We start from the raw sequence: 13,542 nt of genomic DNA on the forward strand, positions 1-13,542 counted from the left end.
TACAAGAATTTATTTAGTTGCCTTAATTGCATGTGTAGACATGCCCATAATGTTCAAAAGAGTAAAGATAATGCTCCAAAGAAGAGATTTTCCTGCTAACATCTGGGAAGGCTTCCTTTTACCTGCGGAACCTAAGGGGATGTTTTTGTCATAACAGACACAGAGTAATTAACAAATGTTTACAATTCAGGTATAGAACAGGAAGCAGATACCCATTAGAAAAAATTAGCACTTACCGGTTGCTAAATAGTAGGGGTGTATGAAACAGGCCATAGTCGATTCAGTTTCATATCTGGCCAGAATTGGGGACAGTGATTCAATTCATTGATTTGGATCACTGCCCCGATTTTTGATTTGACCTAATCTAAAGATTTTATGCTGATTCGGAGAATCAGTGATTCAGCCATAAACAGTTTTAAATGTTTTTTCTACATAGCTCGAGGTCCCACGCATGGCTCATGATCACTAAGATCCTGGGCAGATGGAGCATCCCATGGGAGCATGAGGGTGTCCCCAGGGTGCTTGGCAGTGGACCCAGAAGTGGACCAAAAGTACTTCTGGACCACTTCCGGGTCCACTGCCAAGAGTGTAGGGGAGCCCCGTGCGCCCTGCCTCATCTTGACAATTGGCCACAGGGGGACCTTGGGTGCCCCCCCAGACCCAAGAGACACCAGTCACTGAGCTGGGGGGGCAGGGCAGAGTGTTCCCTGTGTGCTCCCCAGCAGACCCAGAAGTGGACCAGAAGTGCTTCTAGTCCACTTCTGGGCCTGCTGCCGAGTGCACTGGGAACCCCCTTCCCAGGCTCCCTTGGGACTCTCCATCCACTACAGCATGTCAGCTTTCACAAGCTGCCTGGTACCTTGAGGTATGTAGAAAAAAACATTTAAAGCTGTCTATGTCCGAATTATCGAATCTTTCTGAATCTCTCCAAATCGATCTGGAGGGTTGCAATTCAATTTAGAGAGATTAAAGGGTCTCCTGATTCAATTCAGATTTGGAGATTTGGCCAGCAGACCAGGTTGTATCTCTGCTGGATTGAACCAGTGATTGAAGCTTTGCACAGCCCTACTAAATAGTATATAAGAGAAAATGCAGGATTGCATAGTTACTCCTATGAATTGATTCTTAGTGTTATTTCCACATATAAATCTACACCACTATTATAATAATGTAAATAAAATGATAAATTATAGGGAGTGGAGAAGTTAATGCCATTCTTATCTCAACTCGTTTGAGAATAATACGTATTTCCATGCACTGTTTACATCCAGGCATATTTGTAACAGGTTGATTAATTTTTTTCAAATAATATTTTATAGAGCCAACATTCACCAGAGTTGAACAACCAGAAATCCAGGTGATCGGGGGAGGAGAGACAATAACTAAAGTGATTCATGGAGGTGATTACATTTTCATTGCCTAGAGTATATTAGCTAGAAATCTTTTGAAAGTTTTACAATTCCAATTTAGGTTTTAATCCAATGAGGAAGGGTCATCTGGTTTGGTTAGGGGGAGAGGGGGGAATTTCTTTTTTTGAGATTGAGATATCCCATTTGATTTTAGCATGTGATTTAGGAAACATCTATTCCTATGTTCACTATCTATTCCCTAGCCATGTCCCATAATTGTATCCAGTGAAATAGGTTTAGCACTTCACATGCTGGCATGCCATCTGTTTCTGTTACAGTTCTTTAATAACTGTTAGCTTGCAAGCTAAAGCATGGTAGCCAGTTATATACAGAAAGTTAGAGTGCTTGGACAGAGAGACCAGAATTTTCTCCCACTGCTCCAGGTGTTTATACCAAAGATGGACCTCAACCAAAAACTTATATGTGATCATTCCTGAATTTTGGCAAAAGCTTAGCTGTTGTTTTGGATCCAAGAATAGAGGTAGAGTATATAGAACTGTTCTTACTATTACCTTTTGTATCATGAGGACACCAACAGTTCCTTCCCAGAAGAGTTTAAAATTTAAATAGACAAGACTAGGCAGAGGGTAGACAAGGAAAGAGAGGCACAAAGAGGTCAAAGGAATGTCTTGGATCATGCAACAATTTGTTGGCAGAGACAGAAATTAAAACTAGATTTCCAAAGTCCCCATGCATTATTCTCACGTATTTGCTAATAAGTAGGGGGGGTCTTCAATATGATGTGCTTCATATGTTATTTACCTTTTTTATTAATGTTTTTAATTTGGAAAATCTCTTTAGAGCCAATTATCAAAACATACACAAAGATCATTGATGGACGGCCTGTAGAGGTGACTGAAAAACAGGTGACAGAAGAAAGAATTATTCAAGGTAAACTGTCAGACTGTGTCAGATACAGGGTATGAATGAAGTTTGTTCAAGTCTCCACTTAAGTCTCATTTGGGCTTGTATACCCTTTACAGGAAGGCAAATTTAAGTCCTTAACACTGCTCATCTGAGGAGTTAATGTTTTACAAACATTTAACTAATTATGCCAAGTTACAGATTTTTTTTCTTTTAAGAATTTTTCCACTCAAGCTAAAAAGACCCATGTGGGGGGAAATGTAAAAACTCCCTTAACTGGCATGCAAAAGATAAATTGTCAATATTTGTTTTGCAATAAAATTTGGAGAGTGTCAACATCTAAACAAAATCAGAAAAAGTAAGAATGTTAGTAAGTAATTTCATGAAGTTTAACATAAATTAAGAGTGAAAGCATTCAATGATCTAAAGCAGTTAAATGACCTAGGCTCTTAGGGGATATAACTAATCCGGGAGCCACTCTAATTAAAGTTCCCAGGGCATCATGTGAATCAGTGTCCCTGTGCTAGAAAAATGGTGGTGGGGACACTTTAACTTATTAGGGATACTGATACATATGACATTGGAGTCTGCTGGAGTGTGGTAAATACCACGATTAATTGAGTTTGCTCCATGCTGTAATTTCAGTGTGTCGGAGAGGCCTCACTGCACATGTATAAGCTCGCCATGCTTTTTAGCTAATGCACATTGAGATGAGCTGATGTGTGTTTTCCTAGCATCTCGCAATGAAGATATTAGATTTAATGCCTGTTACCTAAAGCACATTAATGCACATGTAGATACACCCACTAGCACCATTACTGGAATGGGATTTTAGCACTTAGTATCATAGAATCATAGAATCAATGAGTTGGAAAGGACCAAGACAGATCATCTAGTCCAACCCCCTGCCATGGGCAGAAAGGAGCACTGGGAGTGGCAGGGGTCATAAGACCCCAGCTAGGTGCCTATCCAGTCTCCTTTTGAAGATCTCCAGGGAAGGTGAGAGCACCACCTCTTTGGGAAGCCTATTCCAGGCTCTGACCACCCTTACCATGAAGTAGTTCTTCCTAATATCTAACCTAAGCCTATCCTCCCTCAGCTTGTGGCCATTGTTCCTGGTGACTCCACGGGGGCCCCTGGTGAACAGATTTTCCCCAAGTCCCTGCTGGTGGCCTCTGATAAAGTTGTAGGCAGCCACAAGATCCCCCCCTCAGTCTCCTCTTGCGGAGACTGAAGAGATTCAGGTCCCTCAGCCTCTCCTCATACGGCTGGCCACGGTGGCCTTCAACCATATGAGTGGCCCTCCTCTGGACCCTCTCCAGGGTCTCCACATCCCTCCCGAAGTGCAGTGCCCAGAACCGGACACACTACTCCAGCTTTGGCCTGACCAGCACCGCATAGAGGGGGAGCAAGACCTCTCTGGTCCTGTTAGTGATGCCCCTGTTGATGCAGGACAGGGTACGGTTGGCTCTGCCTACTGCTTCATCACGTTGGCAACTCATATTCATTCTGGAGTCAATCCTGACTCCAAGATCCCTCTCTGCCTCTATGCTGCTGAGAGGGTCAGCCCCTAACCTGTAACCATAATGCTGGTTCCCTTTCCCCAGGTGCAGCACCCTGCCCTTGTCCTTGTTGAACCGCATCCTGTTCAGATCCACCCACTTCTCTAACCTATCCAGGTCTGCCTGGATGTGGTTCCTGTATTCACTTTACCCCACAGCTTGGTGTCATCAGCAAACTTGAACAGGGTGCTCTCCACACCCTCATCCAGGTCGCTAATGAAGATGTTGAACAGCACCGGCCCAAGGACCGAGCCCTGGGGGACTCTGCTGCCCACACCCTCCCAGGTTGACATTGACCCATCCACCACCACCCTCTGGGTTCACCCCTGGAACCCATGTGACCGCAGTCAATGCTGTAGTCCCTCAGCTTGCCCACCAGAATTGGGTGGGACACTGTATCGAAGGCCTTCTGGAAGTCCAAGAAGATGACATTGACTTCTTCCTTCCCATCTAAGCTCTTTGTTACCTGGTCATAGAAAGAGACCAGGTTGGTCAGGCAGGATTGGCCTTGCATGAACCCATGTTGGTTACCCCTCAACATCACTTCCCCTGCAGGGCTCTCACAAATGTGGCCCTTGATTATTTTTTCAAAGACCTTCTCCAGGATAGAAGTGAGGCTGACTGGCTTGTAGGTGCCAGGCTCTTCCTTCCTCCCCTTCTTGAAAATAGGGACCACATTGGGCCTTTTCCAGTCCTCAAGGACTTGGCCTGAGCACTGGGAGTCCACAAACAGCCATGCCAATGGCTCCACAGTGACACCAGCCAATTCCCTCAGGACCCGTGGATGAAGGTCATCCAGGCCCGCTGACTTGGACACATCTAAGCCCTCCAAGTAATCCTTAACTAGGTCTGAACTAACAGTCGGCGGACTCGCATCCTTCCCGGGCCTCTCTACGCTATTACCCAAGAGCACCCCATTGTCAGCGGACAGGAACACGGAGTATCATAAATCTTATTGAAAGTCCAAACTCACTTAGGACTCTTGAAAATTATACTTCTTGTTTTACTTGATTGTAGCTTTGTTTGCATTTTTGTTCTAAAGGTTTCTGAATATAGGTGCATACTGATTAAAGGATTGATCCTGCAAAGTAGAGCTAGTCAGTTGTAACAGTGCTAACACCGTCCAGAGGGTATGCACCATTTTGTGGTTTCGCAAATGACAAAGTCCTTATCCTGAAATTCTTTCTTTAGTGTATAGTCCAGTTATGAATTATTGTATTGGGACATTTAGTGTATTATCAATAAATAATAGCACCTATACTATTCTTATACTGAAAGAGTATCTATATTGAAATGACATATGGAATTTCAGGTCTTTGGTCCTGATAAGTAAGGAAATGTCAAACCTTAAGCATGTGTGCCTTCCCATTGACTTCACTGGACTACACTTAGGTATCTTGCTAATTGGCATCTTCTCCTGTATCTGAAAGCTGTACTTCAGAATCATGTTTCATTATGATTTTTTAACATAATGGTGCTGTTGAAAACACATATTAAGCATTTCATAGGAGCAACACATTAACACGCGGTACTTTGTTACAGGTCCTGTAATTACCCAAATTACTACAGGCGGTGGATCTGATACCGATGAAAACTTGAAGAGATTACTTGAAGAAGGTTAGTATCCTTCTAGAACAGAGAATAGGTTCAGCAAGACATATTCAAGTAGTCAGTCCCTGAATATCATAAAGTTTATGATTTTAACAAAAAAGCATACAAAAGGAGGGCTTCTGCATAAAATACAGATCCAGAGATGAAACGCTTCCAGACCGAGGACTGTTCAGATATTTTTTGGCCCATTATAATTAAATGGACTTTGTACTATAAGTTGAGAATTGCTTATCTCTAATATGCATAAAAATGTGTTTGGCATGCAATGTAATTTAGGTGTTTTGCATGGCATTTATCATTGTAATAGATGAATTTTGTTATGAATTTAATCATTAATGTACTGTAACAGAATTGTCAGCATTGTATATAAATCAATTTTATGCCGTGAACATGTATCCTATCAGAGGTTACCAAGGTGACAAAATTCATTGAAGGTGATGGTCATTTACTTGAAGACGAAGAAATCAAAAGACTTCTACAGGGAGGTTAGTGAGTGTATGACAACTAACCTCTTTGTAACAGGTTATGGAAATTGAAACTTCTCTCAGATATATTGATCTCTAAACATTTTAAAGACTGATCTAATTTGATGTTAAAGCTATAGAAGGCAAAAAAAAGACAAAGTCATCCTGAGAGATAAAATGCCAAAGTTTAACAATTAGTTACAATATGGTCTTGATCCTGAAAGTATAAATAAAAATTTGCCTTTTTTCAGTCTTTAAAAGGTTACATAATTCAAACCAAGGGCAGCAATGAAGATTTATTCCATTGGCTATGGTGCTTTTTCCAGCAAATTTTCAATTCTGAGAAACATTTATATAGTGGAAAGTATTTGATTAGGCTAAATTCAATATATTTTGCAATTCTCCAGAAATGAATATTCATTGCTGTCAAGTTAACAAACAAAGGCATGTTTAGCATCGCTCTTTAAATACTTACAGGTAATGTGGATCAAAGCATTAACTTTAATTCTCTTTGAATACAGCATTCCAAGGAATGGTTTTCTCTCTTTCTGTCTCTTAAGTCTAACTGTTTTGTCAATAAATAACCAGTAGATTTAGGAAAAAACAGTAGAAAATTTGTGCAAATGAACTTAATCTTTATCTAAAGATATGGAATGTCTTCTGCTTGTTGCATAGATTAGAACTGCCTATAACAGCAGGGTGAAAGACAAAAAGAATTCAAGCATTCTAGTAGAACCTAGTATAAACCTGAATCATAAAAGTCCAAATAATACTTGGATGTTTCTCTTGGCACATGGTAGAATCTCTGATTTAGATTAGCCAGATCTGTTTTTTTATTGTTTTCATTTTTTACTAAGTGACACATTTAGAAGTAAGTCATAGCCAATCACATATTCACTGACCACATTCTGCTGCACTTGCAGACAAAATGCAATCGGGGATAGATTACAGCTTCTCCTAAATAATGTTTTTGTAAAGGCTGCAGGGTGCAGCTTATAGCTTCTTTATAAAGTAAAGCCATCAGAGTTGACATTGACTGGTCCTCTTTAACCTAACTGGAAGTCTCAGAGCACAGGTCATGAAAAATGAACTACAATTGTGTCCATAACTGTGCTATCTCTAGGTCAGGATGTAAGGTGCCATGACTAGGGCAGTGTGGGGAAGTTCCCACCACTGCTGTATATGGTATGCATGCTCTAAAGGTAGAGTTTCCACGGCTGCTTCACTCAAACTTTTTACCAGCACTAGAGTCTATTGAAACTTTTTTAAAATAAAAAATTACCAGAAGCACTGGAGAAAAATATAGAAGTGCTGGAATAAAATTCACTGGTTCCAGTCACGTCACAAAGATAAGGAATACAGAATTTGTTCAAATGCATCTAAATTCTGCTTGTATGAATTCCAGGATTCTGATCTTGGCGTGAACTAATGTGATTCTGATCTTTGCAGAATCTAGCATTTCTCTAAATGTTCAGTTCAATCCAATTGATTTATAATGATAGAATTTGCAGTTGATGTATAGAACAATGATAAATTAAGTATTTTTGTTAAATTGGAAAATACAACACAGTATCTTGAATTCTTTTCTTCTCCTTGCTATTGTAAGGTGGTTAGTAGAAGCATCCTGCTTTACAGAATGAATCAAATGAGTAGATATCTTTCTATGGATTGTTTCTTTTCATTTAGTTTTCTCTACTTTGCCTTTAGTCTTCTACTTTGTCATTATTTACCTAAAGCTCTATCTTTGGCTGCCACCCCAACACCTTAGAGTACCTGTAGTCAAAAGGAGCAGATATACATGCTGCATTATGACTATTATAATAAGGGTAGTGATTCCTCTTCACTCCCTCTGACTGCATCAATTCTGCTTTGCAGTGGAAAATTTTCTTAAGGACTTAACAATGAGTCCAGTTACAAATATATGTATTTCCCATTTTTTAAAGCAACAGGACAGTCTCAAATGGGCTGTAATTCATACAATTTATCATACAGCAGTGCCAGTGGTAACAACTGGCTGTCTTTGCTGAAACCAAGCCCCAACTCAAGATGCAATAAATGGCTTACAGATCTAGAGAAAGTGACTTCTCTGTGTCAAGGCTGCAAAACTTGGCAGGGGCAGACAACAGAACTTGGCATCCTGTTCACCACAACACTCCTGGACTGAAATGTTTCAAGTCAGGGACCCTTGAACATGGAAAAATGCTATCCTAGATTTAACTCATTTGTTTTTAATGCTTATCGTAGCTGGAACAGAGTACACCAAGGTTACTAAAGTAATTGAGGGAGAACCACAGATTATCGAGAGAGAAATCAAGACAGTTCATCTGGAAGGTTAGTTTGTCTCAAAATTCAATGGCACTGAGATCTTCTTCATCTCCAGTGATCATTTCAGGTGGGGTTTTATAGCATCCATGATAGAAGATATTTAGTTCCCCATCTGCAGTTTTGGCAGGAAGACTTCTGTCCTTTTAAAAAAAGGATATGTTCATCCACACATGGCAGAGAATAATGTCAAAGCTTATTTTGACACTCAAAAATTAAATACATTATTTATCATGTAGTGTGCAAGTTAAAAATTTCTATCGGCAAGTTTAGGCGGCATTGCTGAGAGAATGTTCATAATAAGAACTACCTGTTGAGTAAGTAGCACAACGAGGAGACCACGTAAGTTTTCTGTGATTTTGGTTTATTACATTTTTTAATGTTGATTTGTTATACCTGATATTCTCAGTGTGGGGGTACACAACCCCTGGGAAATCATAAGCAGGTGGCAGCAGGTTTGGTATCATTCAACTCGTCTCATCTTGCTAAATGGGAAGGAAGCTGCAGTAGGAAAACATTGAGAACCACTGAGGTAGGCAGTGAAATTCTTGGAAGTCAGATTTGTTTCAGGGTTTCGCCTGGGATGTTTTACTCTTTCTAGTTACTTTTTCTCACAGTATCTACTGCAATTAAAAATTAAAGTAGTGGGGTTTTTTGAGGGGAGGGATGGGGCCAGGGGCTAATTCCAGCATTTCAAGGTAATTTACCAAACTGTGTTTATTCCTTTGCTGATCAATTTCCACTGAATCCAAAACTGCTGGTGAATGAAGTTTTTCCTAGTCTGTTTTCATTACTAAGAAATTTTGATTTGTTGCAAATATGATTTCTTGTTATGTTAACTAAATTGATTGTATAAATGTCAGAAACATCACTTAAGGCATATTTATAGGTTTGACATTTCTCCCTGCCACTGCCTGCCCCATGCAGCCCCAGACCTCTGTTGCCGGTGGAGCCAGGTCATGTGGCAGGGACCAGCGCTACCCTGCCATGCAACCTGGCTCTGCAGGGAGCAGAGATCTGCACCAGGGTCTCCTTGCTGCCACTGCCACTCCCAGCCCCATACAACCCCACATCACCGGGGCAGGCAGCAGCAGTGAGCAGATCCCTGGCATGGATCTTTGCTCCCTGCAGAGTTGAGTCATGCAGCAGTGACCAGCAGACTTGCTCACCACTCTGCGCTGCTTCCTTGCCTCGCAACCCAGTATGACAGGGATCAGAGATCTTCATAGGGGCCTCCTCGCCTGCATGGAAGGCAGCAGCCCTCTCCCTTCCCCAGATGAGCCAACCACTGCCCCATCCTGCTACCTGCTGGGGCCCTGCAGCCTCTGGCCCTAAGCCCCACTTGGCTGGGTAGGTAAAGCTGTGCAAAGCTTCCCTTGCACCAAATCGAAACAGATTTGGTGGAGATTCAGCCTATGTGAAACTGGACAGTGATCCAAAACACCAAAATGAATTATTGTCCTCCAAAATGGCCAACTCTGAAACTGAATTGAAACACAGCCATTTCTCACAGCCCTATTTGACTTGATTGTACCAGGACTTCATGTACATAGTATGCATAATTCATATTTATATAAGGCATGCATTTATGATTGTTTTACTAAAAATTAACTCAAGAGCTGATCCTGTACAAGAAAGATGGGAGCATGTGCCTACATATAAATTCAATGATGAATAGAAAAGGGGATGCAACGAATTCTGATCTTATATGGGTGAGGGATGCCCAGTAGTAACATACCTAAAAACAGCTCTAAGTCCATTCCATGGGTAGCTGAACAATCTCAGCTGAGAAGTCATGTTTGTAAAAGGAAGTTGCATTAGCATGGTGAGAAATGGATGTTCAAGTGCACTCATTTTCTGCCCCACTTGAAAAAAGTGGGGCTTGGAAGATTTTTACAGTGCTGTGTGGACAATCAACACCTAACCTTAGGTGTGATCATGTGGAAATAGAAGGGGGGGGCTGTATGTAAACATTTATGAAGCTTGCTGTTCACTGTGACAAGACTTGCAAGATCAAAATGTGAATAAATAAAGGAAAACAGAAAGCTAGTTAGTGGTAGGTGTTAGTAAACACAGCTTTTATCTGGCAAAATTTGCTTAGTTAATCTTGCCTTGGATATTTTCGTCTTCCTTAAATTCCCAGTGTAGTCACATTAACATTAATGGATATAAGGATGATTGAAATATAGGAATCACATTTCTCCAAGCACGCCAAATGAAGTTTGTCCCCCATTCCCCCCACCCTCCAAATGTTTGATAATTCACTAATCTGTGCCACAGAATAGGGGTGGTCACCCACATTAGGAAATACTTTGTAATAAACATATGTATGTATGTATGTATATATAGTGTATTCTGGAACACAGTCAAGTCTATTTTATGAAAGACAGCTCTTCTATATTAATTGTATCATTATTCTAAACCACACTCCTGAAAAAAGGGAATTCTGGGAATGAAAATGTATATCCTGTAGAATGGGGCCTAACATCACATTCCTGTAATTCATATTTCCCAATGTATAATATGTGACTGTATAAGAGTGGGAACTGGCATCTCAGTGATGGTTCAGCTTCAAGAATGACAACTATCACATAGACTTTACATTTCGCTTCTGAATTCAGTAAATTATCAATTTGCTCTCCTTCTTGGAAAACGGAGTCCATGAAGTACACAGTCCATTGTGATCCAGGTTAAGGATTGTTCTTAATTTTTTAAAACAAAAATTTTAAGGCAAAATTATTGTTCTATGTTATGGCATATAGAACAAATGAAATGAAAATGCTTTTTAATTGTTTATTTGAGCATAAGCGTTTACATTTTTGATCATCAAAGTCAGCAAGGTAATTTAAGGTAATCCAGAATGTACTAAGAGATACCAAAATGCTGACTTTTTCAAGTTAGCTATGAATTTCAAACATGTTTATTAATTCAAATGCTTTTACAAATACCTTCTGACTGGATTATTTCATCTATAGAAACACCAGTAAGGAGATTATCAGGCACCAGAAGAACACAAGGTACAAAAAAGCAAATGCTGAATCATTTTAATGTTTGTCAAATACTTTTCCTCATCATGTCTTTAAAACAATAATCATTCTTGAATACATACCAGTGGAAAGAACATTAACCATTCTTTCTATATGGTAATGTTACCGTAAAGTATTATAGAATTTTTTTTAACAACACATGAAAAGCAACTCCTAAATAGTATATACTGTGTTTAAGTGCCATTGTATATTGTATTTATTGAGGACAGGGAATTAAAGGGTAGTTCCACTCTGAATGTTAAATCAGTAATAACAGCATTGTTGGTGTTCAGTGTCTCTCACTATTAACATGCTAGTTTTGATTAGTTGATAGGTAAAAAGATACTTATATTTTCCCAAATGTCAGCACTATCCACTGATCAGGATCTGGAAATCAAGAAAAATTCTCTTATATATCAGTATGAGTAGTAGATATATCAAAATAGTGAGGGAATAACTGTTTTGCAAATCCCACTGCTTTCCAATGAGAACTCCAGTAGCCTTATGCAATATGAATATCCTTCACTGGGGTAACTAATATATTAGTGTATCACTTGGATTGCATCTGCTCTGCAATACTTTTGACATTTATAATCAATGAGAACTTGGCTGAAATTAGTTATAAAAACTGTAAGTGTTTCAGGATTCTACAGAATCAGGACCAGACTTCAAATATTTCTAGAGCTGGAGGTATTTGGATCCAGGGTTTTATAAAATCAAGAGAGATCTGTGTAATCCAAAGCTAAATCCAGACCAACTCATTTCCATTAGAGCAAGACATGTTTTAGACGAGGTCAACAGTCTTATACCTAAATATTATTGACTATCGCAATATTTGTAAATTATTTTTTCCTATTTTAAGCAGGGGGATCAACGAGGAGGAGGACAAGGCTAGTTCGCCCTTAGAAGCTTTCCAAGACAGAGTCCACAAAACTACACCTGAAAAGCCTGATATATGAGAGGAAGAGAAGTTGCTTAACAAAAAAGCAAAACACAAAGAAACAATGTCATTTTCTAATCTAGTATAAACTGAATCATGAGCCCATGTAAAGGGTTTGCCTCACTACTGGGTATAGCACTCACTAATGTAAGTAGTCTATTAAATTGGATGACGCTATTCTTGGTGGCCAGCGTTATAAAGGGTGAAAACCTAGTTTCACTGAAGTTAACATGGAACTTTATCTCATACTTGGTAGTAATTGTTTGCAAGAGTGGGCCCAAAATGAGCAGGGAACAACTCAGAATGTAATTTTTTATTATTTCTTATAAAAAGGGAAATATTAATGAAATTAGATCATTTTTAGAAATATACAGTTTAGGTGATTTTTAGAATGCTAATGTGGGGAAATGTAAGATATGTAAGCCTAGCACTTTGGGTTCAGTAATATCATATGCATTTTGATATGTCAACTTTTGTCATGTTTTGAACGTCATAATAACACCAACAACATTACCTTTTCTAAATTAACATTTATACCATATGCTAAATGTATCTCTTTGTTCTGCATCACATATCCAAATGTTTCCTGGTAATCTGGCTGACAGAGCTATGCAAAATAATTTCAAAAATTACAAATGAGCTTCCTAAAATGTATCTGGAGTTTTGCAGATTAAATTTTAAATCTATTTATATATTAAAAACATTCTTGCTATTGGAATCTTCTATGAAACATATAGCTTCAGATCAATAAAAATGTTATCCCTTTACTAAAGTTGTGTCCATTAATTTTTAAAGTATAAGGGATACAAAAAATGCATGCAAAGAATTACCTCTGCATAGAAACATGTATTATAAAAATTGGGGTTTGGTAAAAAAGCTTTCATATCAAAACACTCTTTGCTAATGTTTGGTACTAATGTTGGTTTATATGTAAATTATGTCATTTTTATAAATCTTGTTTTGTAAGTCATTTGCCTTTTGTAAGTTTTTTATCAAATGTCAGAAAGCCAAAATTAGTGGGTAAGAAAATCCTTTTCTTCAAAGTGCCTTAATTGTGCAGAACCAAGGTTTCAAAGGAAATATCAGGCATACTTTTATACTTCTGTTTTGAAACAAATACTCATTAAAGAAATTGGGCTGAATTGTGTTTCTCTTAATTTCTTCAACAAACCTTTCATGATACAACTTAAAATATTTCTTTATGATTCTATGATAATTTTAAAGCAACTACATGCCTTCAGAGAAGGAAACATATTTCTATTGCTATCTTAGTATCTATAGTCTACTCTAAACTTGGTGTGTAGGACTTAACTGCACCACTCCCCTGAGCAATATGTTCAAAAC

At 39.0% G+C, this 13,542-nt stretch overlaps 1 protein-coding gene across 4 annotated transcripts in view; it reads left to right on the forward strand.

The window, feature by feature from the left end:
• Positions 1-13,340, forward strand: part of POSTN (periostin) — a 43,636-nt gene extending 30,296 nt beyond the window's left edge. For 2 of the 4 annotated variants that reach the window (XM_090027148.1, XM_090027157.1), the window contains 7 exons: positions 1,320-1,400; positions 2,211-2,300; positions 5,378-5,452; positions 5,851-5,931; positions 8,155-8,241; positions 11,208-11,249; positions 12,121-13,340. In XM_090027148.1, coding sequence (XP_089883274.1) covers positions 1,320-1,400; positions 2,211-2,300; positions 5,378-5,452; positions 5,851-5,931; positions 8,155-8,241; positions 11,208-11,249; positions 12,121-12,164 — 500 coding nt within the window. In that variant the 3' untranslated portion in view covers positions 12,165-13,340. The remainder of the gene's footprint in view (positions 1-1,319; positions 1,401-2,210; positions 2,301-5,377; positions 5,453-5,850; positions 5,932-8,154; positions 8,242-11,207; positions 11,250-12,120) is intronic. The other 2 variants (XM_090027174.1, XM_090027166.1) reach the window with 1 other exon arrangement.
• The last annotated feature ends 202 nt before the right edge of the window (positions 13,341-13,542 follow it).

Source organism: Crocodylus siamensis, chromosome 1 (genome assembly GCF_052110815.1).
Source record: "Crocodylus siamensis isolate JL-2025a chromosome 1, ASM5211081v1, whole genome shotgun sequence".
NCBI lineage: Eukaryota > Metazoa > Chordata > Crocodylia > Crocodylidae > Crocodylus > Crocodylus siamensis.